This window comes from Meles meles, chromosome 7 (genome assembly GCF_922984935.1).
Source record: "Meles meles chromosome 7, mMelMel3.1 paternal haplotype, whole genome shotgun sequence".
Lineage (NCBI taxonomy): Eukaryota > Metazoa > Chordata > Mammalia > Carnivora > Mustelidae > Meles > Meles meles.
The window spans coordinates 38648275-38673404 of record NC_060072.1 but is presented as its reverse complement, the minus strand read 5'-3'; the positions used below and the strand labels follow the sequence as shown (position 1 = coordinate 38673404).

At 37.4% G+C, this 25130-nt stretch overlaps 1 protein-coding gene across 2 annotated transcripts in view; it reads left to right on the top strand.

Annotated features, from left to right (window-relative positions):
* OTOGL (otogelin like) overlaps positions 1-25130 on the top strand; it is a 134075-nt gene that overhangs the window by 31316 nt on the left and 77629 nt on the right. For both annotated transcript variants that reach the window (XM_046012944.1, XM_046012943.1), the window contains exons 11-22: positions 3995-4101; positions 4300-4425; positions 5752-5860; positions 7017-7063; positions 7493-7638; positions 8965-9088; positions 10760-10937; positions 14654-14778; positions 17739-17948; positions 20639-20804; positions 21608-21682; positions 23565-23617. In XM_046012944.1, the coding sequence (XP_045868900.1) occupies positions 3995-4101; positions 4300-4425; positions 5752-5860; positions 7017-7063; positions 7493-7638; positions 8965-9088; positions 10760-10937; positions 14654-14778; positions 17739-17948; positions 20639-20804; positions 21608-21682; positions 23565-23617 (1466 nt within the window). The remainder of the gene's footprint in view (positions 1-3994; positions 4102-4299; positions 4426-5751; positions 5861-7016; positions 7064-7492; positions 7639-8964; positions 9089-10759; positions 10938-14653; positions 14779-17738; positions 17949-20638; positions 20805-21607; positions 21683-23564; positions 23618-25130) is intronic.

The window sequence follows — 25130 nt, the reverse complement described above, 5'->3', positions numbered from 1 at the left end:
CTGCTGCCAATCCAATATTTTTACCATTGTATGTTACAGACTTCTTTTCCCGGGCTGCTTTCAGGATTTTCTCTTTGTCACTAAGACTTGTAAATTTTATTATTAGGTGACGGGGTGTGGATTCTTGTTGACGTTGAGGGGGGTTCTCTGCACCTCCTGGATTTTGATGCTTGTTCCCTTTGCCATATTAGGAAAGTTCTCTCCAATAATTCTCTCCAATAGACCTTCTGCTCCCCTCTCTCTTTCTTCTTCTTCTGGAATCCCAATTATTCTAATGTTGTTTTGTCTTATGCTGACACTTATCTCTCAAATTCTCCCGTCGTGGTCCAGTAGCTGTTCGTCCCTCTTTTGCTCGGCTTCTTTATTCTCTGTCATTTGGTCTTCTATATCACTAATTCTTTCTTCTGCCTCATTTATCCTAACAGTGAGAGCCTCCATTTTTGATTGCACCTCATTAATAGCTTTTTTTATTTCAACTTGGTTCTATTTTAGTTCTTTAATTTCTCCAGAAAGGGCTTTTATATCTCCAGAGAGGGTTTCTCTAATATCTTCCATGCCTTTTTCGAGCCCGGCTAGAACCTTCAGAATTGTCATTCTGAACTCTTGATCTGACATATAACCAATGTCTGTGTTGATTAGGTCCCTAGCCTTCGGTACTGCCTCTTGTTCTTTTGTTTGTGGTGATTTTTTCCACCTTGTCATTTTGTCCAGATAAGAGGATATGAAGGATCAAATAAAATACTAAAAGGGTGGCAAAGACCCCAGAAAAATGCGCTGTAACCAAATCAGAAGAGACCCCAAATTGTGGGTGGGGGGAGAAAGGGGATAAAAGGAGGTTCAGAAAAAAAAGAGAAAAATTTAAAAAATAAAACAAATAAAGGAAAAATATAAAAAAGAAATAATATATATTTTAGATAAACTAGTCAAAAAACGTTAAAAAAGAAAAGTAAAAGTTTTTAAAAATTTAGCAGAAGAAGAAAAAAAATTGAAAAAAAAAATTGAATTAACCGCAAGACAAAAGAATTATAGGGAGAAAGCCATGAGTTCCGTGCTTTGCTTTCTCCTCCTCTGGAATTCCGCTGGTGTCCTAGGTAATTGAACCTGCTTTCCTTGATAGATGAACTTCGTCCTGGCTGGATATTTTGTTGATCTTCTGGGGGAGGGACCTGTTGTAGTGACTCTCAAGTGTCTTTGCCCGAGGCGGAATTGCACCGCCCTTACCAGGGCGGACTAAGTAATCCACTCGGGTTCGCTTTTGGGAGCTTCTGTTCCCTGAACGCTTTCCGTAGAGTTCTGGAGGATGGGAATGAAAATGGCGGCCTCCTAGTCTCCTGCCAGGAGGAGCCGAGAGCCCGGGGACCCACTCCTCAGTGCGCCCCCAGAGGACAGCACCCAATCACTCCCGTATCCCCAGTCTCCAGCCGCGCTCCGAGCTCACCCAGCCCGCGACCAGTTCAAGGTAACCCCGAGCTGAGAATTCAGTCCTCAGCTCTGTCTCTGTAGTTGGCTTCTCCGTTCTAACACCTGTGAGCTCTGCGACACTCTGACACCCCCGATCCTTCTGTGACCCTGCAGGACCTGGGGCCACGCTGACCCCGCGTGGGCTTCACCCCGGTTTAGCCTCTGGAGCAATGTCTCTCAGTGGAACAGACTTTTAAAAGTCCTGATTTTGTGCTCCGTTGCTCCGCCGCTTGCTGGGAGCCGGCCCCTCCCCCTGTGGTCTATCTTCCCCTCGTTTTAGATTCACTTCTCTGCCAGTCCTACCTTTCAAAAAGTGGTTGATTTTCTGTTTCTAGAATTGCTGTTCTTCTCTTCGATCTCCCGTTGGATTTGTAGGTGTTTGCAATGTTTAGATAAGCTATTGAGCTGATCTCCTGCTACCTGATGTGGTCTCAGCCTGCTACTTCTCTGCCATCTTGACTCCTCCCCCTGGAATGAGCACTGAGTTTTATATGTAAATGATGATATCCTTAATTCCACTCCTGAAGTCAATTTTACACCATTTTACACAATTTTCACAATTTTAAATCTAGAATTTAAATAAAAATTTGAACCAAACATCGATAAACCTAGCAGCAAGGAAATGCTTCTAACTTTGCCATTCCAAAGTTAATTGATTTAAAACAATTATTATTTAATACTCATTTTCATTATTAAAGTGAATATCCAAAATGGAGCAAATAAGCTCATTTTCCACTCAGTAAATTAGAATTATAATTTCTTTCTTGCCCAGTTGTTATGAATTTTCATGTGATGCCATATGTCATGGTCCTGGCATGGATCCTAGAGAAAACATAGATACTTAAGAAATTTTAATAACAGTTGCATGGGTCTGGGAAACCAATATTCAGATACTTTGTTAACATTCTCTTTCTTTTTTTCCCAATTTTCTTCAAAAAAATTTTATTATTTTGGGTAGATGTCTATATTATAATCCTATTTCTTTTTTTAATTTATTTATGTTAGTCACCATACAGTTCATCATTAGCTTTTTTTTTTTTTAAGACTTTATTTATTTATTTTTTGGGGGGTAGAGGGAGGCATGGTGAGAGAGGGAACACAAGCAGGGAGAGTGGGAGAGGAGAACGGGCTTCCCACAGAGCAGGGAGTCCTGGGATCATGACCTGAGCCCAGGCAGAAGCTTAAGGACTGAGCCACCCAGGTGTCCCTACATCATTGGTTTTTGATGTAGTGCTCCGTTTGTTAACTGTCAAAGCCTCTATTAATTATAGAAAATAAAACACATCTTTAAACGTCAATCAGAAACTTCCTATCTTTCTAGGAATTCAGCAATTTTAGCCTACCCACTTTTTCAGAGAATTTTCTTGTTTGGAGGTTTAGAATATTTTCTGAGCTTCTGAAGTTTATATGCTCTGCCCTTTTTTATCCTCTAAAGCTCAGTTAATTGGACTCAATAAGCTACGTGACTCCAATTACAGTGGCACAGGAGAAGTGCAATTTGAGATGCGTGGCTTTTACAGCAGAGATACTGAAAATGCTAGGGTTCACAAAATACAAAATTCTTAAGGTCATTATCTTGTAAGATGTTTAACTATTCAATTTTGAATTTGAATTGGGTTGAAAAACAAGTCTACTCCCTTATTACCAACCCTGCTTATTTTATAGATGCTGTGTTAACCAGCTATGGGAATTGACAGACCACTTATATTTGTTCGTGGGGCTTCTAGAGTGATTATAAGAAAACAATGAAGGATTATTTACTCTTGAAAATATTATAAAAGTAACTGGCTTTAGCAACTTAAACTTGAAAGAATTAAAAATAAAGAACAAAAAAGGAATAAAAATCTTTTAAATCTTAAGTTAAATGCTATTTAGTCAATCTTTCAAAACTGCTGTTTTATTATATATATATATATTCCAGCACATATACTACTTACAACATGGTATCTTAGAAATAATTTTCATATTTGATGCTTTTATGTATGCATCAAATTTGATATATGTATTATATGTGATGCTTCTATATTTTTTATATTTATAAAATATATAAAATTCATCAGCCTATATATAAAATATATAAATATAAATTATATATAATATATAATATATTATATTTATATATTTTATATTTATAGATGTAAATATATAAATAAGAATTTATTTCTATTTATTAATAGGATTTTGTAAGGTCTAGGATACTTGATGTGGGAACAAAGTGATACATACAAAGATTCAGGGCAGAATGTCATAATTAAAATAGGAAATTTTTTCGGTACAAGTACTCTTTTGAATCAAAAGAAAAGTGGCCAAATTATTAAAATAGTTCGATGAGGACAATTTACCCAGGCCCTTTTAAGCTGGGATCTCATGCTTATATGTTTTCTGCATTATTGTATACAATATGTGCATGCTGACATCAGTTTATACTAGAATATTCACCATGCACTCAGCATTTCTAGAGATCAGGAGCTCAAAGTCTTGGTTTCTGCCAATATTTCCAGTGTGACTGTGGTTCTGTCTTTTCACTTTCCAGAACTGATGATGATGAAACTTATTGCCGAGCAGCCACCGAGTACGCCAGAGCCTGTTCCCATGCTGGCTACCCTATTCAAGACTGGAGAGATGACTTTCCAGCATGTAGTAGGTTTTTTAAATTTCCTAAACCCTGTGTATTTTTGTTAATGTCAGGTTTTTCCTAGTACTTAAAACTAATGGTTTGCCAGGATTTGTCATTGAGACAATAACACTGGTAAACTTGGATACTTTTTGAAACACTGTACTTATTGGAAAGAGAGGTGAGTAGATTTGATTGACAGCTCCCATGTTTGCCCATTTTAGCTGATAAATGTGATGATAGCTTCGTCCACCGGGATTGTATCAGTTGTTGCCCACCAACCTGCACATTCGAGAAACAGTGTCTCGGGAGCAATCTCCATTGTCTTGATGGATGTTACTGTGCGGATGGTAAGCACTTCATGCAAGAAATGATGTCTGGGGGCGCCTGGGTGGCTCAGTGGATTAAGCCGCTGCCTTCAGCTCAGGTCATGATCTCAGGGTCCTGGGATTGAGCCCCGCATCAGGCTCTCTGCTCCGCAGGGAGCCTGCTTCCTCCTCTCTCTCTGCCTGCCTCTCTGCCTACTTGTGGTCTCTCTGTCAAATAAATAAAATAAAATCTTTAAAAAAAAAAAAAAAGAAAGAAATGATGTCTGTACTCAGGGAATCCAGAACCCAGTAATCTAAGAATCATATCATAATGTTGCAGTCTCAGGACTTTAGGGCTGTTGCAATTTTCTCCCCTTATAGGATTTGGCCCCAAAGTGACTAGGAAGGATGGCTGCTTTTCTACTTTGCACATTTCCCAAGAGATTTGCAATCCAAAATCCTGAAGTTAACCATGACAAATCTTTTGTTCTCTTGGATATTTAAGGACATTTAATAATTTGTATATTTTCATATTTTGAAGATAAAAGTAAGTTCAAAAAAAGTCTTGCATTCTGGCAGTATAAAATTTTAGTCCTGATGCAGTTTTAATATTTGAAATTAGAAGTAACATAGCAAGTGATACAGGTGAGATTTAAAATTAGGAATGACTGCTATACTGATAGACCTTAACCAAGAACACTGAGGATTTAATCAAAGCCTTTTAGTTTTACAGATTAAAAAAAATAGAATCCCAGAGATGTTAAGTGTTTTTCCCAACTTAATATGAGCAAGGACTATTTGGAATCAGATCTGTTTGACCTCAGTCCTATGGTCTGTCAGTTCTACTCAAAGCATAATCTTTAGACCAATGCCAGGCCTGAGCTGTTTGTTACCAATGATACAATAAAGAGTTTGAACCAGAATAATAATCCATGTGCCAAAATATAAGCCAATGCTTCCTTTACCTAGGAACTCTTACTCTGAAAAAAGGTCAGCCGAACAAAACATGTGCTCAGTAACATGGTTGACTTACATTCTGGCTCAACCATCTTTCCTCCTCCTTCCCTCGAAAGCAATGAAATGCTATCTAGTTGCCTTTATTCTGTACAGCAAAACTTGAGTTTTTGAGGGCAAATCATGGGATAAAAAAGTTGAAAATTACCAAAATAGCCCCTTAGGAGGTAGCTACTGATTGAGTTAGAACCAGGTTGTCAGTAACTTCTTTACAAGTAAAAATAAATAAATAAATAAAATTATATTTTCAACACCTGGTATAAACAGGTGTTCAATAAAAGTTGATTGAATTATGTTAAAAGAACACATTTTGTTATTTCTTTTGAGAATTTGATGCATATTTTTCTTAAATAGGGCTCATAATGGACAATGGGACTTGCATCTCCTTGGAAAACTGCCCGTGTAGTTTTCATGGATTAGCTTATTCAGTTGGTTCAAGAATTGAACAAGAATGTACTGAATGGTATGTGATTAATGTGCAACCAGTAATTTCTGTGCACCTGGCTAGTTTGTATCTTTACCATGATATATGTTTAAAGGAACGTACTTGTTACAGATTTTCTTCCAAAAATTCCAAGACATGGTTTGCATCTTATTAAAGTCTGTACAGGAGTGGGGCATGGGGTCATACAGATTTTCATATTTTAAAGATGAAAGCAAGTTCAAAAAAAGTTAGAAAAAATGTAGAAAATCTATCACTTTTTTATAATTTAATTCTTCTCCCTACCCTTAGTAATAATTCCATCAAATCATATAGCCATGTAAGACACCTGTCTGTTGCATTTTCTTTTCATTTATAACTAGTGCTTTGGATGTACTTTACCTATTAGAATCTGATGGTGCTCCTGGCCTTCTCTATTTGGCACTTGAAAAAGTGACGCTCTAAATTGCCAGTCCTTGGCCATGATGACATACATTTAGAATTTCTTATTACATTATATAATTAAGACTATTCTAGAAAAGCATTGAATCCCTCCAGGGAAATCTTCCAAAGAAACAGGTATAAATGTCATCAGGCCTTTTTCCTGTTGCTGTCAGTGTGATGTAAGTGACATGCAGGTAGATAACCTACCATGTTCTTAGACACTCATTTAAGCTCCTGCCTGTCAGACACTCTGCTTCTCTCCTCTCCTCAAACTCTTTTTGCTGACAGAAGGCAGAATTTATCTTACAGAAGAGGACATCTTTTCTCTTTAAGGTCTGATGATCCTCAAAAGAGACTTTCTTAATTTGCAATAGATGAGATAATGTATTAACTGTTTATGAACGTTTCTTTAATAATACAGTTAAATACTTTTCGTGTGTGACTTTTTTTTAGTTTAAGCAATGAGAGAAGGACATAAAACAGAAGTTCTCTGCATTGGACTTTTGTTCCTGACCATTCTGTATTCCCTTTGTATCATCTTTACTGATTTAAATATGACACACAATAAATAATAATTTAGGTACTGGCTAGTCCAAATTTATCAGTTAATTGAACTTCTGCCAATGTATTTTTCAAGTCAGATTATTATGAACCTATAAATGTTGTATGTTTTGGTACATTAATCAGTACATTGATGCAAACACAAATACAGTGTCTCTGTATCAGTAATTAATAATCTTATAATTTCATTTAGTGTATGTGTTGGTGGTGTTTGGAACTGCACTGAACATGACTGTCCAGGTAAACCTTCTAAAATGTTTTTAAAGAAAATATCTCATTTTCTGTAAATTGAAGGAAGATAGCAATGATTTTCATGAGGTTATCTCATATATAACAAGAGATGTAACGATCAATAAATCCAGATATTCAGAGCATAAATGGAAAATTGAATAAAGGAGCGCTTTGAGCGGGAAACTGGTAAAAGTTTATTGAAGTAGTATAAATTACAGAACCTAAAAATTACGTGGAAGAGCTGTCATTCAATAAATTTTAAGTTAAAAGTTCATCAATCTAGTACATTTTATACACCTTAGCTATTCTTTTTAATACATGATTATTTACCCTAAGTCAGCTTACTGCTTTTTAACAATTTCTTTCTCCACCTTCTCCTTCTCTCTCTCTTTCTTCTTTTTGTCTTTTCTTATTTTTATGATTTTTTTTTTTTGGTAGTTCAATGCTCCATTGTGGGTGATTCTCATTTTACGACGTTTGATGGTCGACATTATTCTTTTATTGGAATGTGCCAATACATCCTTGTGAAGGGAACTGGAAAAGATAAATTCACAATTACTTTACAAAAAGCTCACTGTGAACAGGTAGGAGCATCTCAAAATGGCCAGAGGAATGTCCTTTATTTTGTTTTGTTTTTGACTCAAGCTTCATTCTAGATGAAGAGTGATCATATGAATAAATACAGTTATTTTCTTCAAAAATAATTGTTAAGATGCATCATTATTCTCAATTTGACAAAGAAAGAAAAATGTTGATAATTAATCTGTTTTACTATTGGTTATATTATGTATCCTGATTCGATATTAAAATATGAAAACATACATTTTTAGATTATTATATATTTAATTGTATTTTACTTCCTTAAGAAATGGTATTTGTATGTACAGTTTTTGGCATATTTCATGTCTGATTGCACAATGGACCTAAGGTTTTGGTTATTTCAAAAACTACTATTTTTAAAAGTGATTCTTAGGGGCACCTGGGTGGCTCAGTGCGTTAAAGCCTCTGCCTTCAGCTCAGGTCATGGTCTCAGGGTCCTGGAATCAAGTCCCACATCAGGCTCTCTGCTCAGCGGGGAGCCTGTTTCCCTCTCTCTCTGCCTGCCTCTCTGCCTACTTGTGATCTCTCTGTCAAATAAATAAATAAAATCTTTAAAAAAAAAAAGGTGATTCTTGACAGGAGTGAATAGGCTTTGTATATTCTAAATAGATAGGGTAAATTTCTTAGCCTGCTGAAATATTTATTTTACAGCTTTTCTTCAAATAATCACATCAGTTATTTGTAAAGACACAGAGGTTTTCCTCTCTTAAGTCAGATAGTCAAAATTTTGCAGAAATCTTTAATTTTCTACTTTTATCACAGTGTGAAATGGTTATTTCCAATAAAAATTCTGAGCTACTTTATTTGCTTTTTAAAGTTTGATTTTTTCCTTTGCAATACATCAGAGTCTGAATAAGCTTTCTAAATAGAATCTTAATTCTCTTTGTTCTTTTCCTGATTGCATTTTTTATGCTTAATATTCCACTTAAGAGTTTGGAATGGTACTTTAACAATTTACTATGGAAAACTTAATTATTGGCACTTTGTTGAGAACATTTTTATTTAATGTTCTATGTAAAATATGGATATGTATATGATATACTTAATGTACTACATAAATACATATTTCATTAGGAATGGGGTTACATAAGATGGATTATGTGGTAATTACTTTATGATATTACTTATACTCAAGCCTTCTACATGCCAGAAATTGTTTCATCTGTGCACCCCCTTTCTCCTTTCTTCTCCCCTGTCTCTCCCCTGTCCTCTCTTACTTTTTCTCATTCCCCTCTCCTACTATCACTGTCTCTTTCTGTGTCTCTATCACCCTTTCATTTGTTTAACTGATGATTTGATTTTTTACGCAGAACCTTGGCTTGGTCTGCCTTCAGTCTATAACTCTGATTCTGGAGGATGATTTTAACAAACAAGTGACCCTAAGTAGGGGAGGACAGATACTTACCAGTCCTAACCAAGGCTTCAGTCTGAATGGTAAGAAGCTATGATGTACTTTCCCTATGTTAACAACAACAATAAAATGAGCTAAATGAAGTTTTCTCCCATCGGCTGATTAACCTAACATTTGAGCTCCTATGTGTTGCCAGGTCCTCAGCTAGACATCTCAGAGATGACCATGGTTGTGGGAGCTAGTGTTCACCTCAAGTGGACTGGAGTTTGCAAGAGGAGAGATGTAATCAAAGAGCCACCTACATAAAATAGGATAAACTCAAAGATATGCACAGGGACTTTGGGGGTCTAAGTGAGTGCAACTCACCCAGCCTTGGGCAGGAGTGTCCAGGTATAGTCAGGCAAGTTTCCTGAAGGAGGTGATGTTTTGTTCAGCATTCAAATCTGAGGATTATCAGGATGAAATAAGTGGGGAAAGGGTTTTGTGCAAAGCAAGGAGGTGTAGAACTCTGTGGTATGTTTGGGGGATATCATAACTAGTTTGGGACCGCTGACACCTGAAGAGGGTCATGGAGATTGTCTAGCCATGAGAAGAGAGACATAGGTGGGAATGAAGACTGGAGAAAACCTTATATGCCAGGCATCGTTACGGTTTTCTTGTTTCTGCCAGTGTTCCAGCATAGTTATTGTTAGTACTCTTACTCCTAAAGACGTCGCAATTTGTATTATGAATTACATGGTCATGCTACTTGTTGTCATGTTAAGGAAGTTGAACTTGATATGAAATTGAATATGAAATTATCATTATTTGACATTTTATGTACAAAGATAACAATCTCATATGGTTCAACCAACTATATAATAAGCGTTAGTGAGAAGACTGATAAAATCTTTTTTTTTTTTTTTTTTTTTTTTGGTAGACCACTATGGCAACCATGTGGAAATGGCTTTAAGAGATGCTAGCAGGAAACCTGGAGAGTAGTTAGGATGATACTGAAGTAGGGCAGGGAAGGAGGAGGAATTGGTGTAAGGCAGTCACAGTAGGGAAAGAAAGAAGACAGACTGAAAAATTACTTAGGAAAAAAAGTGGTCTGAAGCTGGCAACTGGTTGGGGAAGGGTAACATGGAAAACAAAGTGATCAAAGAATGAATCTCTGATTTCTGGGTGTGGCAACCAGACTGAGGGCAGAAATTATGATAGGGATACAAGAGTGACTCCTGTGCCAGCAAAAGTCATCACTTCAGTCCTGAACACAAGTTTCTTGTCCCTAAAGGTGTCATAAAATGGTACATCTCAAGTCCTCTGCTCCCCTTTTTGCTGACAGACTCAAGGGAATGGGGAATTTTTGAGGAAAGTGCCACTCCTTACTGAATCATGACCAGTTTGTGGAAGATGAGTTAAAAACAAAAGGACTGTCCACACCCGTCACAAGATGTTTGCCAACTGAAATTACCTCTGAACATGATAACCTATTAAAAAGATCTGCTGAAGATCCAGAAAGGAGAGATAGAAGAAAAACGGGAAAAAAGAAAGAACAAGGTGGCAAAAATTGTCCCTGGAACACAGGAGCAGGAACTGGGAGCCTGCTGGCTCCATGCCCTGCCCTCTCTCTCTCCTTTAAAAAAATATTTCAAGTTTTTATTTAAATTCTAGGTTCCAGTCTCTTGAAAGAAGAGTTCTCGTGTCATACACTCGCATTTCCCAACACTACCTAGGAATCTCAAAACTGATTTATGTATGTTCTTTCCCCACAGGAATTGTTGAAATTCAAACTCTGTCATCCTTATTTATTCTTCTAAAAACCACATTTGGTTTAAAGATTCTGTTTGCTATAGATGGAGAAAGAATTTATATTCAGCTCACTAGTGCATGGAAGAGGAGAACACTAGGTCTGTGTGGCACTTTTAATGGGAACATAAGGGATGATTTCCTGTAAGTATCATTTCTGGACATGATTTAATGATAGTAATTTAGAGGATACAAATTCTTTCATTGAAATCATTTACTTAACTAATAATAGCTTAGTCATCACTGTTCCAAGAGCTTTACATGATCATCTATTTAAACTTTATGGCAATCCCCTGTTTAGTAGCTCTGTTTTATAGATCAAGAAACTCACAGAGGCCCCAAAGTGGCAAGTAAATAGCTCAAAGTCATTTAGCCCAAATATAGTGGAGTTGGGCTTTGGCTTTGGGTGGTGTGACTCAGAGTCTATGGGCTAACCCACAGAATAACCACCTCTGATTGTCTCCCCTGGCACCGGTCAAGCTTAACAGTATTTTATTTTTGAACATGCACTGCTTTAAAAAGAAAAAAAAAATCTTTTTCTTTTCTTTTTTTTTTTTTTTTGAAGATTTTATTTATTTGAAGACAGAGATCACAAGGAGGCAGAGAGGCAGGCAGAGAGAGAGAGGGAAGGAGGCTCCCTGCTGAGCGGAGAGCCCGATGTGGGGCTCGATCCCAGGACCCTGGGATCATGACCTGAGCTGAAGGCAGAGGCTTTAAGTCACTGAGCCACCCAGGCGACCAAAAGAAAAAAATCTTAGTATCATTGGCTATTAATGATAGTAAGTTATACCTTAATAATATGAATATCCTTTGGTATGAATGGTACCTCTACAGCAACATTTTGGCATCTAGGTCACCTGGCTTTTATGATAGTTGGTGTTTCATCAGAAGAAAAGCAGTATAGTACAACTGTACCCCGTGTACTGGCAAAGCAGTTTCACCCACCTGTGAGAAGATATAGTGTATAATTTAGTGAAAATGCTCTGGGTACCTGTTCTTCTGCTAAGCACTGTGAGACAACTGAAGCAGGATCACATGGTTCCCATCCTCAGGCAGCTTGTATTGCAGGTCAGGAGGGGATAACAGCCTTCAAGAAATAATTAGGTCAACCCAAGGTATTAATCAGCTATATATAAAAACACTGAGGTAATTCCAAGATGTTAATTGTTGAGCTGTGTGGTGGTGGCAAGAAACATGGCCAGATTTGGAGTAGGTCATTGTAGATTGTGCAGCCAGGGAACATTTCATGGACAAGCCATTCCTCAAATATGATATTAAAATTTTTTTCAAATACCCTATTTTTTAAAAGACTTCTGCATATTTTTGCTATTTGGGATTTCTTCTGCCTCTGAGTCTTTCTCGTGAATTCCTATATGTTGTTTAACCCAATTCAGAATTTATTTGCTTCAAAACATGAGCTCACATCCCACCAGACAAAATTAACTTTGACTGCTCTCTATGAAAATGGAAATCTGTCCCTTATCTGTCTGGTTTCCACTTAAAACGGTGAAGGCTTTGAGAAGGAGGATCAAATTCTCGATCCTTCTGTTCCTAGGAACTAACAGAGTCTTACATGAAGTAGATAGTTGAACTACATGGAGGTACCGTTTTGTTTTGTTTGTTTTGTTTTAACTTTTTAAAATTTAAATTCAATTAATTAATGTATAATGTATTATTAGTTTCAGAGGTACAGGCCTATGATTCATCAGTCTTATATAATACCTAGTGCTCTTTACATCATGTGCCCTCCTTAATGTCCATCACTCAGTAACCCCATCCCCCGACTCCCTCCCTGCCAGCAACCCTCAGTTTGTTTCCCGAGATTAAGAGTCTCTTATGGTTTGTCTCTCTCTCTGGTTTTGTCTTGCTTTATTTTTTGGAAGTAGGACTTTTAATAGGGCACCAAGAAGAGAATTTGCAAGGACAAGGAGAACGGGCACTCAAAATTTTAAATTTCAAAAGAGAATTTATTTTATCTTTTCTTCCGGGTGACTAATTTGTTTTCAGCTTATTTAGTTCTTTATTTTTCATTTATTTGTGGCTCAGAATATCAATATCTTCATCACAGTCATGAAATAGACTCTTTTAAGTGGCTGGGCTAAAATGTGCAGAAAAGAAGTTGAAGCCTTGTTTCTCTTCTTTGTTTATCAGAATGGGTTAGCAGTCAATGTGTACCAGGTGGCAGATCTGTCTGCCTTTTTCTAAGGCACCAGTCTCCTCTGTGTATAAACATTCAGGCGTGATAACAGGGCAGGATAATATTTCAGGGGCAGAGATAACTTCTGAGCAATGTTTAGCTTTCCAACAAAACAGTTAAAGTTCTTTACTTCATGAAGGTTAATGCGACTCTGCAAACACAGTGGAATGGAAAATATTAATTACTTGAAAATCTTGTTAAATATGGTTAGTTAAATTAAACTCAAGTTAAATTTGGTGAGCTATAGGATATTTTATAAAATGCAGTAAGTAAATGGGTCTACATTGTGGTTCCTCTTTTTTTTTTTTTTTTGGTATTTATTGTTTTTAAGTCAGTTCAGTGAAATAAGAGAGCCATGCTCTGAGTCAGTTCCTCCAGGGAATCCTGACTACACCCATCACCTTGACCTGTTTCATTGTCCTTTGCAGGGATGAAGAGGGAAGGAGAGGGAAAGAAAGCAAAGAGCTAGTGCTCTTCAATTTCTTTGAGTCTCGGTGTTCTTGTTTGAACAAAAGGAGATTTGTGGTTAGGTGTTTGTTATAATTCTTTACAGTTCTAGAATGGTTTAATTTTGAGGGATAGGAAAGGGGTGAGGGTGGGGAAGCATTATGGAATGGCTTGTGAAACTCCTTTTAATTCTCCTCTCTCAGCCACTGTCTGGTAAGAAGCTCCATATAGTTCCTAGTGACTAAGGTCAGTGGTAATCATAGCACTTCATTTAGGATAATAAAGAAAGCTGAGAAAAATCCTGTATTCTTTGGCCATGTTGTTGGGGCTTTCATTAGTCAACTTTTACTTGGTCAGAGCTTCCCACGGGAGACCTAGTCCATCCTGATTCTCTAGGCAGTTTTGACAATGTGCCTTACAGTGCCCAAAGGGGATTGTCACTTACTAAATACTGGTTGGTGAGTTAGTAAATCTTGATGGCTGCTGGAGGGGGCATCTTAGTGTTCGGCTCTTCAGTGTTGTTGTGGTTTATAAGCCTGATTTAGGAAGGGTAGATATTTCTCTTCCATTTTGTTTTGCTGAGGAAGCTGAAGAAGTGAAGAAAGAAGAAAGAAGAAAGAAATGAAGTATGCCTTTTATATCATTGTCCCTCAATTTTCTTTTTTTTTTTTTTTTGTAATTTCAAGATGGTACCTCGGTATTTCAGTGCACATAATGGGAATGAAATACTCAGTCAGAAATATAGGCTATTTATATTTGGGACATTTGTCTTTACACTAAAAAGAATCATGAGAACTACCTACCTCTGCCTCTGCCCATGAACCCTAGACCAAACACACATTAGTGATTAGTGTGTGAATGATGTTTCGTTAAAATGGCCAGAACTGGATTTGAGTCTTGGCTGTGACACTTATCAGCTGACTGATTGTTATTTATCTGAGCTTCTGCATTGCTTTCTCCTTAAAATGGAAATTATATTTTCTTCACAAGGCTGAAGTGATTATTAAATAAAACTATGAATGTCCACAATGGGACATATTATAAAGTCTTAATAACAGAAAGCTAATGCATGTGTATTTTTAAAAAATAGAACATTGTTAACTCTAAGTTTTCTTTGTAAATTAAAAAAATAGTATTCTCCTTTTCAATAGTAGAAGGCTAGGAAAAAATGAAATGAATGGGAGAGATTAAGATGCATATTATCTTTGCTCTCTAGTTCTCCATCAGGCATGATAGAAGGTACCCCACAACTTCATGCCAATGCCTGGAGAGTTTCCTCCACTTGTTTTGCACCTATTCATGTTCCTATGGTGGACCCCTGCAACATTAATCAACAAAACAGTAAGTCCTTCTTCATGCATGAGGAAAATTCCATATATTACTGTAATTTATAAAATTAGAGAATTAGATATGCCTGTTTATCTAATCTAGGTCATTTTTTTAAAAGAACTCCAGAAAATGACAATTTTATTTACTAGTTCACATTCACAAGGGTACTTATTTTAGGTGTTTGTGAATCTTCACACTCTTCACGAATGTGGTCTAGCCTTTTGGAGGTTTCAGATTCTTTAAATGCTAACAAAGAATCTCTGGAAATCCTGTAATAATGCTGTTACAGGCTTGCAATGTTCGACTTCAGTTCCATAGTGTGACAACTTGTGCAGATTCCTCTGTTACCATCATGAGACGGGTTCCTAATCATACGGCATGTTACGGCTTCATAAGCAGGAGCCAGTGACCCAAGGAAGCCTGTGCTATCAAGTGTGCAACAATCTGAGATGGTCATGCTCCAGAGTTCCAATTTGCAATGACAGTGCAACAAACATGCCAAGAATTTTTGGCTGTGTTTTTTTACTAAAGCTACAGCAAACTATGTGAAAGCTATTTCACTGATCAATAAATGAAGACATTATACACACACACACACACATATTTTATATATATATACATGTGTGGTATATATATATATATACTCATAAAAACCCAGTACCATCTCTGGATTTTGTAGTGGCTGTTTAGAAGGATTTTGTTGGTTGATATCATATATCATATCATATCATATGATTAACATATTATCATATGTTGATGATCATATGTTGATTATCATTATTATTAACATACAGTTTTGGTATCCTGGAAAGAATACAAGATAATGCTCTCAGTGCTACTGTTGTTCTATCTAACCTAGCTTCTAAACTTGTAGAAGGTTGTTAACTCCTGTGGTCATTTTTCCTATCTAGAGTAAGAGGATTAAACTAAAGTCTTGTGGTCTCCATAATTCAATACTTTTAATCTCACTCCCATTTAATGATACTTTCTCCCCTATTCTGTCCTCAAATTTCTACTAACAGATTTCCTTCTCCTTCCATCAGTCTTGCTCAGTTTGTTTCTAACTTTCTGGATTCTCTCTTTGATATTGCAGCAAATTAATTTTTTTTAATAACATGTAAATGTTGGAATAGAGTCTAAAGGATAAATTCAAATCCCCCCTGGTCTTTTATGACTTCCCTTTTATATAATCACTTTTATTATATGTATAATCACTTTTATTCCCCTATCTCATGTCTTCTATGACATATAGTCTAGATATTATCCTTCTTCACTTTTGCCATGACCCAGTTTTTAAAATTTCAAATAGGTAAGCATAGAAAGATCCCCAATAAAGGAAAAATAGATAAAAATCAATAATTCTGAAGTGGATTTTGAAGGATATTTTTCACAAGGATCTTCTTGAGGCATCCTTTTACTTACTGCTAGTGAGAATATTTTTTGATCTACAGATCTTTAGGGCACATAGTAAAATCCCCACTGATGTACTCCTTTGTTTTAGAGTTCTTGAGGATTAGAAGAATGCTTTCCAACCGAATGCTATTATAGTCATTGTAGTCTAAGTTACCTGTTTTCATATACATATGCATAGCCATGCAAAATATAATATTCAGATAATTACCATGCATTTCCTTATCAATGATAAATATATTTAAAATACTCAAAATAAGTTCAGATTTTAAAAAAAATTCCAGTTAGTTAATATACAGTGTAATCTTAGTTTTAGGTGTAGAAGTGATTCATCACTTACATGTAACACCTGGTGCTCATCACAAGTGCCCTCCTTCATACCCATAACCCATTTAGCCCATCCCCCACCCACATCCCTCCAGCAACCCTCAGTTTATTCTCTATAGTTAAGCGTCTGTTTCTTGGTTTATTTTCCCCCTATGTTCATCTGTTTTGTTTCTTAAATTCCACATAGGAGTGAAATCATGTGGTATTCGTCTTTCTCTTACTGACTTATTATTTCGCTTAGCTTATTATTTACCCTCTAGCTCCATCGACGTCATTACAAATGGCAAGATTTCATTCTTTTTTATGGCTGGGTTCAGGTGTTTTGTTTGTTTGTTTGTTTTTAGAAAGATGGGATCTAGATTGCTTTGTCAAACTTGGTTACTTACATCATTTCTATCTGATCAGTCAGTCTCAAGGGAAAAGTCAATAAATTTCAAGAAATGTTTACACAAACCTCCCAAAATGGCTTGGTAGTTATATTTCATGGCCTTTAGCATTTGGTCCAATCCCTAATTTCTATTCATGATTCATTTATTCATGCATTCCTAGGTTCACTTATCAGACATTTTTCAGCTCCTAATATTTGCCAGACATTGTGCCTGATGCAGACATTGTATTTGATGACTGTATGGTAACTGCCACAGTACATTCACCCCGGAGACTTCCTTGGAATGAGATGTTTGCCAATCCTTCCTGGATAATTGCATATTCCGGGGAGTTGCTACAGCATCCGCAGTCTGGCACCACTCTCACTGTGTGTGTGGCTGTCTGGAGATAAGCCTTCCAATCCTCACCAATTCTTTACAGCAGAATTGGGGCAATTTTCTATGAAGATCCACAGACAGTGGGGTGATTGAGGCCATTTCTATTGACGCTTCTGTTACTTCTCTTACTCAGCTATAACACAATACTACTATTTCTTCTTCTTCTTCTTCTTCTTCTTCTTCTTCTTCTTCTTCTTCTTCTTCTTCTTCTTCTTCTTCTTCTTCTTCTTCTTTGGCTAAAAGCTTATTAGGTATGGAATAAGGCTGTCACCAATATTACTAAAGGTAAAAACAAACCCACAGAACAGGATAAATGGAAAATAGTGATTCTTGTTGAAAATAATACTGCAATTCAGTATGTTCCTAGGCGAGCAAGATGCTTAGATAGTTCTGGAACTTGGTACTTAGGGGTATGATCTAGACTAGTAAATGAGGTGCTAATGGATTTTTTGGGGGGGTGTTGTCTGTTAGTTGGATACGCAGCACACTGTGATGTTATCCACCGAGAGCTCTTCGCTGCTTGCCACATCTACATCAGCCCCGGCCTGTACTATCAGCTGTGCCGCCATGATGCTTGCAAGTGTGGGAGCGCCTGTCTCTGCAATGCTCTCGCCCACTATGCCTACCTCTGTGGCCAGCGTGGTATTATCATTGATTTCAGAGCTCAGATTTCGTTCTGTGGTGAGTATGATGACAGCACAGATAAAGATGATCGATGATACTTTTTTGTGTGTAATTAACTGCCTTTTTTTTTTAAAGAAAGGTCAATATTTCCCAAGTTATCTGGAATATGATTATAGTGTGCAAACATGAAAAACAAAGGAACTATTTCACTTCTTAAAATTAGAGCTGTATGGGATAAGACCAATCTTTTTTTTTTTTTTTTTTTTTTTTTACTATTTTTATTATAAGCAAAATTAGAGTTATAACAGCATGGTTTGAGATATTCAACAGAAATAATGTGAAAAATTTGAAAAAATTTATCATAGAAATGTCACATCGAAGTATTGGAAAGTATAGATGATTTGTAGTTAAATACACAACAGGCAATTATCTCAAGTTCAACCTCATGGCTTGTGGTGTCTGTTTTCTTATTCATAGTAGATTGTGTCCTTTCTTTATATGATCTATAATTTTTTGTGAGTTAATCTATATCAGGGCTATTTAATCTATATCAGGGCTACCCCTTGCCCTGCTGCTGTTAGAATCTTTCAGGCCCTGGGTTTCAGAAGTATTACTCTCTCCACCTCTCCGTCCCCGCTCCCTGCTACAGGTTTCATTAAGCTTTTTCCTATCACTGCAGGGGTATGACTGGCCAGTTTTGATAGTAATTTGTAAGCTTGGGCTTTCTAAGATAAAAATAATGTAAATACAAAGTAATATAAATTCACATACCAAACCGCACAGGATATAAATCTGAGATTTAATTTCTCAGAGGATCTTTATTTCATCAGACACCCCACAGAATCAGAGAAGATTTCCTGGCCTCTTCCTGCACTATGATCCGATTTCTTCTAGTTCAGGAGTTGGCAGATGATACCTTTGGGCTTCCTATATTTTTGTAAATAAAGCTTATTGCCCATATACGTCCATATTATCTATGGCTGCTTTGGAGCTACAAGGATGGAGTTGAATAGTTGTGACAGAGACTGTGTGTATGGCCTCCAAAGCTGAGGCCATGTACCATTTGGCCCTTTACAAAAAAAGTTTGCTGACCTCTGCTGTAGTACGTCTTTCAACTGAGGAAGGAGCTTTTCTGAGGGTCAAGTTAAAGTTCTCCCAGTTCCTTGCCTTGTGAAGGATCAACTCTCATTTTCCTTTCCTGCATGAGTTAAATGTAAGGTTCAAGATTACTGAGACTCATTCTTCCTTTCTCTTCTCTAAGTTCTGGATTTTATTTCCCTCTTCACATCTGGTATCTGGGGAGATTACCCCTCCCCATTTTTTTTCTCACAAGATCAATTGTACATTTAATATACTTTCCATTATATTTTATGTAGCTTTTTCTATGTTTTTTAAAAAAGGATTTTATTTTTTTATTTGAGAGAGAGAGAGAGATAGAGAACATAAGCTGGGGGAGGGGCAGAGGAAGAATGAGAAAATCTCAAGTAGACCCCATACTCAACTGGCTAAACCACCCAGACGCCCCTCTAGGTTTTTAAATTTTTTTACAGGTGTGCTTTTAGATTATTTTACCTTGTCTACTATAACCAATTTGGGTTGGTCTAAACAGAAATTGGGAAGGTTTAGAAAAAATTATGAACATGATTCAGAAAGTGAAAAGTAAGATCTATGAGTATGAATCAATTAAGCCAAGTTTTGCCTTATTTGTAGAAGAATTAAAGGTTACTTAGCTTTAAAGAATGTCAGAAACAAGATGATGTCAGTATAGCAGCAATAGATTTAAAATGTGAGGACAGAAAGTTTATTTGGACACGCAAATACCTTAAATATTAAAAAATATAGTTCGGACTGTTAAAGACAGTTATGGAATGTCACACTTCAGAATGTTTCAAAATAGAAACTTTATACATCTGTTACACTTCTATTGAGGCAAATGTAGCTGATCCTTGAACAACGTGGGGCACTGATTCCCCACCACCCACACACTCCAAATTCATGTATAGCTTTTGACTCCCCATAACACTTAACTACTAATAGCTTACCATTGCCCAGAGCCTTACGGATAACATAAATGGTCAATAAACACATATTTTGCTTATGTATTATGTGGTATATTCTTATAATAAAGCAAACCAGAGGAAAGACAATGTGATTAAGAAAATCATAAAGAGGAGAAAATACATTTAGTCCTGTTCTTTATTTATTGAAAAAATCCAAGTATAGGTGGACCAACCCGTGTAGTTCAAACCCAGGTTGTTTAAGGGCCAACTGTAAGCATTTTATTTATTTGCTTAAATAAATAAATTATTTATTTCTATATAAAGAAATATATATATTATTCTTTATATAGAAAGAAATATATATATAATATATAAAATAAATATATATATCTTTTTAAAAATAATTTTTTTAAACATTTATTTGAGAGAGAGCATGAGCACAAGCAGGGGGCAGGGGAGAGGGGCAGAAGGAGAGGGACAGGCAGGCTCCTCGCTGAGCAGGGAGCCCCACAATGTGGGACTCGATTCCAGGACCCTGAGATCATGACCTGAGGTTAAGGCAGATACTGAGTGACTGTGCCATCCAGGCGCCCTTGTTTATTATTTCTGTTATAAGATTCTGGTTTCTAAGGTTTACTGATGTATAATATATCTTGCTTTTCATGCTTCTATCAGAGGCCCATGACCCAGCATACATGTCTCTGCCCCCTGTGGCAGTCCTTCTCACCTGATGCTCCTTCATCCTAGGGGTCGTGTGCCAGAAGGGCATGCTGTACCATCACTGCTCCTCCTTTTGTCGCCGCTCCTGCACCGCCCTCGCCGCCCCAGAGCGGTGTAATGATGACTGCGCTGAAGGCTGCAACTGTCCTGAAGGCAAATACTATGAAGACACACTTAGCTTTTGTGTGCCCATGTAAGTCACAGGAATGGGCTGCCGGGCTCCAGGGTCTGTTTGTCCTTACAGGTTAAATGGGCTTGCACGCTTGTTTTGTTTCTTTCTTTTTTTCCCCAAATTTAACTGACTCAGCACCATTTACTGGGAAATAAATTTTCTGCATTATTGAATAACCACTTTCCCCCTACACAAGTATGCATATAGGCAAAGATCTGCTTGTGAGCTGTGTCGTTAACCTTTCTTGCTGTCTTTACCTTTATTGGCTTATTTTTAACCCTGCACATGTTCACCAATAGCAGTAGAAACAGCGAAGGAATGTGATGGTTAATCCCAAAGTTTATCCCTGCTTGTTTTTACCACACCAAAATTAATAACAACGTTTTTGTTTCACTGTCATGTGACAAATTTCAGTAGCAGGATTGTCTATCAGTGCTCAGAACGTCCTCACATCTCCTGTGAGATCAGGACTTCTGTCTCACACGTAGGGCGGGATGGTATATCAACTATATTTCTCTGAAGTGCATTCAGGGACTTTTTTGTGATTTAAACAACACAGTCTGTACTGTGACTAACACCCTAAAGCATCTGTATGGGAAACACGATCTGAAGCTGCACAATACTCCCTGGGGAAACGGTTCTCGCCATTCATATGGTAGAACTGCGCGCAGGCGATGGATAGGGTCATCTTTAGTGTGTGCCTTAAAATGACCAATACGAAGCAGAAGGGCTTCATGAATTTTCGTGGGTTGTTTTTTTTTTTTTATGTATATACTATTTTATTAACTTAACTCCCCTTCTCCCCCCCCCCTTTTTTTTTATAGATTTCACTGCCGGTGTCATTATAGGGGCAGCATTTATCAACCTGGGGAGCTCATCCCAACACCGTCGGGCTTATGGTAGATTTATTTCAATGATGGGGCTTATACTTGACAACAAGAACTAATAGACTCCTTTAACCTGAACTGTGAATTTAAATATGACTTCTGTAATTTAAAATATAGAGATAACCTTTATGTGGCTTTTTCCATATGTATATTACATTTCAGCCCAGAATGCCTAAGTCTTGTACTCATAACTACAGAAAACAGTTACTAATTGAAGTGTCATGCAGCTAAATGGAAGCCCTTTGAGGGATTTGGTTCTCAGAAATACTGCAGGTTGGGGCACCTGGGTGGCTCAGTCGATTAAGTGGCTTCAGTCATAATGCTGGGATCCTGGGATCGAGTCCTGTGCTGGGCTCTTTGCTCATCATGGAGCCTGCTTCTCCCTCTGCTTGCCACTCCCCCTGCTTGTGCTCTCTCTGTCTAAAAAAAAAAAAAGAAAAGAAATGAAATGAAAGAAAGAAAAAAAATATTGCAAGTTGCTGAGGGATTTTAGTTGGACTGACCAGCTGATATCACATGCTGCAATCAGTGAACCTCCTCCCTAGTGACATCAATCCTAGCAAGATAGCACTTATTAATAGGGTAACACTCTTTCCTATCCTAACCTGTTCGTTAAAAATGCACACACGTCCATGCAGTAGTCCGCATGGACCTTCATCCAACTCCCAATCTCCGTCTTTCAGTTGCACCATAGGAACCGGCAGAGAATAACAGACAGCAAATAATAGTGACAATAATGGTAATAATCATATCTAAACCTCACTGTGCACATTCTGCAGTCCTGGTACCCTTCTAAGGGTTTGATGTCTATTATTCAAACACTCACCCCTGTAACCCTATGTCCCAGGGAGCGTATGATATGGAAAACCTGGATCTGGGCCCTGAGATCCCAGGGTCTTGGTTCCCCTCTGCCATGCACAGTGCGGGGGAACTGTACCTCTGGGTGTCAGCTCAGTGTTTCATGATGCATAAGCCTACGTTTCATGTAACCTGGGCTCAAATATAGAACACATGATCTGATCCAAACCTGAAGTAAACATTGTTTATGATGGAGTTGTTGAAAACTCATGTGTTGTTTCCTATCTTGATTTTTTTTTAAATGGACATATAACTAAATGATATCTTTTTAAAGGACTTTCAAGATTAATCTTGCTTGATTTGGTTTGCTTTATGCCCTGAATTTAGATCTTAAGTTGCAAGGGAAATGTGACTGCACTCTATCTTTAATACTGCTGCCAGAAGGAGTTTTCTAGAATTGGAGCCAACCTTATTACCTCTCCTTTTAAGGTCTCTGGGATAAAGGCTTAGCATCTTAATGAGGTTGGCCTTGGCCTCTTTGCCATCTGCATCTCCTGTCACTTCTTGCATTGTACTTTGTCACACAGAACACTGCTTTGTACCACATCTCCCCTGAGTGTTATAGCCTTCCTGCTTTATCCACATCATCACCTACATCCAATTCTTTAAGACTGTCCAGACTTTACCTTCTTTGACTATCTTGATGTTAGTTGCCAAGAGATTTTAAGACATTTTCGGCACTTTACTTTCATAATTTGAACATATTTCTCTGTTGCATATGCCACACTGCATACATTATTTATTTGTATGTTTTCCTTTCTTATTGGAATATAAACACTTGGGTGAAGACCACGAATTTTGGGTTGTGTATTCCCTATGCTCATTGCAGTGCCCCAGACATATGTGTTTGATAAAAAATGAACTGAAAATTTTTTCAAATTGAGCCTAAACCAATAACTTATTTGTAAAAAATTATGTGGAAAAAGTAACATTTGTCCGTCTACCCATTCAGTGCTTGCACAATAGATTGTTCTTGAAATACAGAAAAAAACTGAGGTGTGGCTTCATAAATTAACTATTTGTTTACCTCTGCTAGCCAGTGTTCCAATGGGACCGTGAAATGTGATGAACCAGCAACGCCCTCTACTGGTAAGATCTAGATAGGTGTTTTCCTTAGAGAGAACGCAGCTGGAATACTGTTCCCATTTTTCTGGAAGTCATAAATCCATCACAGCCCACCTTGCCAAGGTGCATGAATATGTGCCTTGGGAATGTTCCTCAACATGGTGCTCCAGTGCTTCCTTAGTTTTTTCATATTGATAATTATAATATTTGTAGGACATCTTGGGGTGAACTGACAAGGCTGTGGAGGGGCAGAGCCTTTCAACCCAGGGAGGCTGCCTACAGGCCGCCCACCCCAGAACAACTTCAGGTGCACCAAAGGCTTTAGGCTCATGTATCCAGGCATCTGTTGAAACCCGCTGCACTGGAAGTTGGGAAACTACTCTAAACCAGGACTTCCCAGATGTAATGTGTACGCAATCTCCTGGGACCTTGGTGAAACATTAATTTTGATCAAGCTGGTCAGGGGTGATGCCCAAGATTCTACATTTCTGCTGCCACTGCCACTGGTTTTTAGACTCCAGAAACAGCAGCCATCAGTTAAACATGGCTTGCAAAATGACATCTACTGCCATCTCTCTTTAGAATGTTATTTTACTCTTACATATCATTCCTGAAAGTCTAATATATTAAAGTACACTACCTTTGATTTATTTTCACCATTAAAAAGCCTCAAGTTTTTAGTCATGGTGTAGAAATTCCAGACAAATAACAAACAACACTGCCTTCATTGATTTTAATGGACAGAATGAGTGCAGGCTGATAAAATGGAGCTATCATTTTATTTATTTGCATGGTCTTGTATATATTTATTATAAATTTGCTTTGATTTATATGCCCTGGATTTGCTTTATGAAGATTCAAACTATCTAGGCTTCTTTACAGGCTGTGTTCATGGACCACACACGTATTCAGTCGTAATGGGGTCATCCTTGCCCCCTATCTGCTTCAGGGTGGCTTCGAGTTAAAAAGGGAAAGTCCAGGTGGCCAGAATTCTCACAGAGGAATCTACACGATTTGATCCTCTTAGCCCCAAGGAGGCAACTTTCTGAATCCCTCTGAGCCCAAAAGCTTTCTGGAAGGCTATGTAACCCCTACACTGCCTATAATTATGTCTCCTTTTGTACTTCTACACTCTAGTAGGACTGATGTAAATGATGACTCAGAGGGGAGGATCTGAACCTATCATGTGTTCATTGGAAACACATGGCTTTGTAGGAGTATAAGTATGCTATCATACCAGCCTTTAAGAAATAGAAAGTGTATGTTTGGATTAATCAAAATACCCTGATTCTTGACCTCAGAAAATGATATAATAGTTGTTTAGTTATTGCTCTGTGGAAAGCAGCTAAGGTTTTCCAACTCCAAATAGGTTTCCAAAATGTGGGAGACAATAGAAAATCTTCTTGGAGAAGGTTTCTAAGTTCCTCGTCGGAATGTTATAGACTCAGAGCAACAGCTAGTAATTACTGGTAAAATATTCCAGGATGAATTCTGCTTTGATGACAATGCCTGTCAGTATGATTCTTTGTCTATGGAA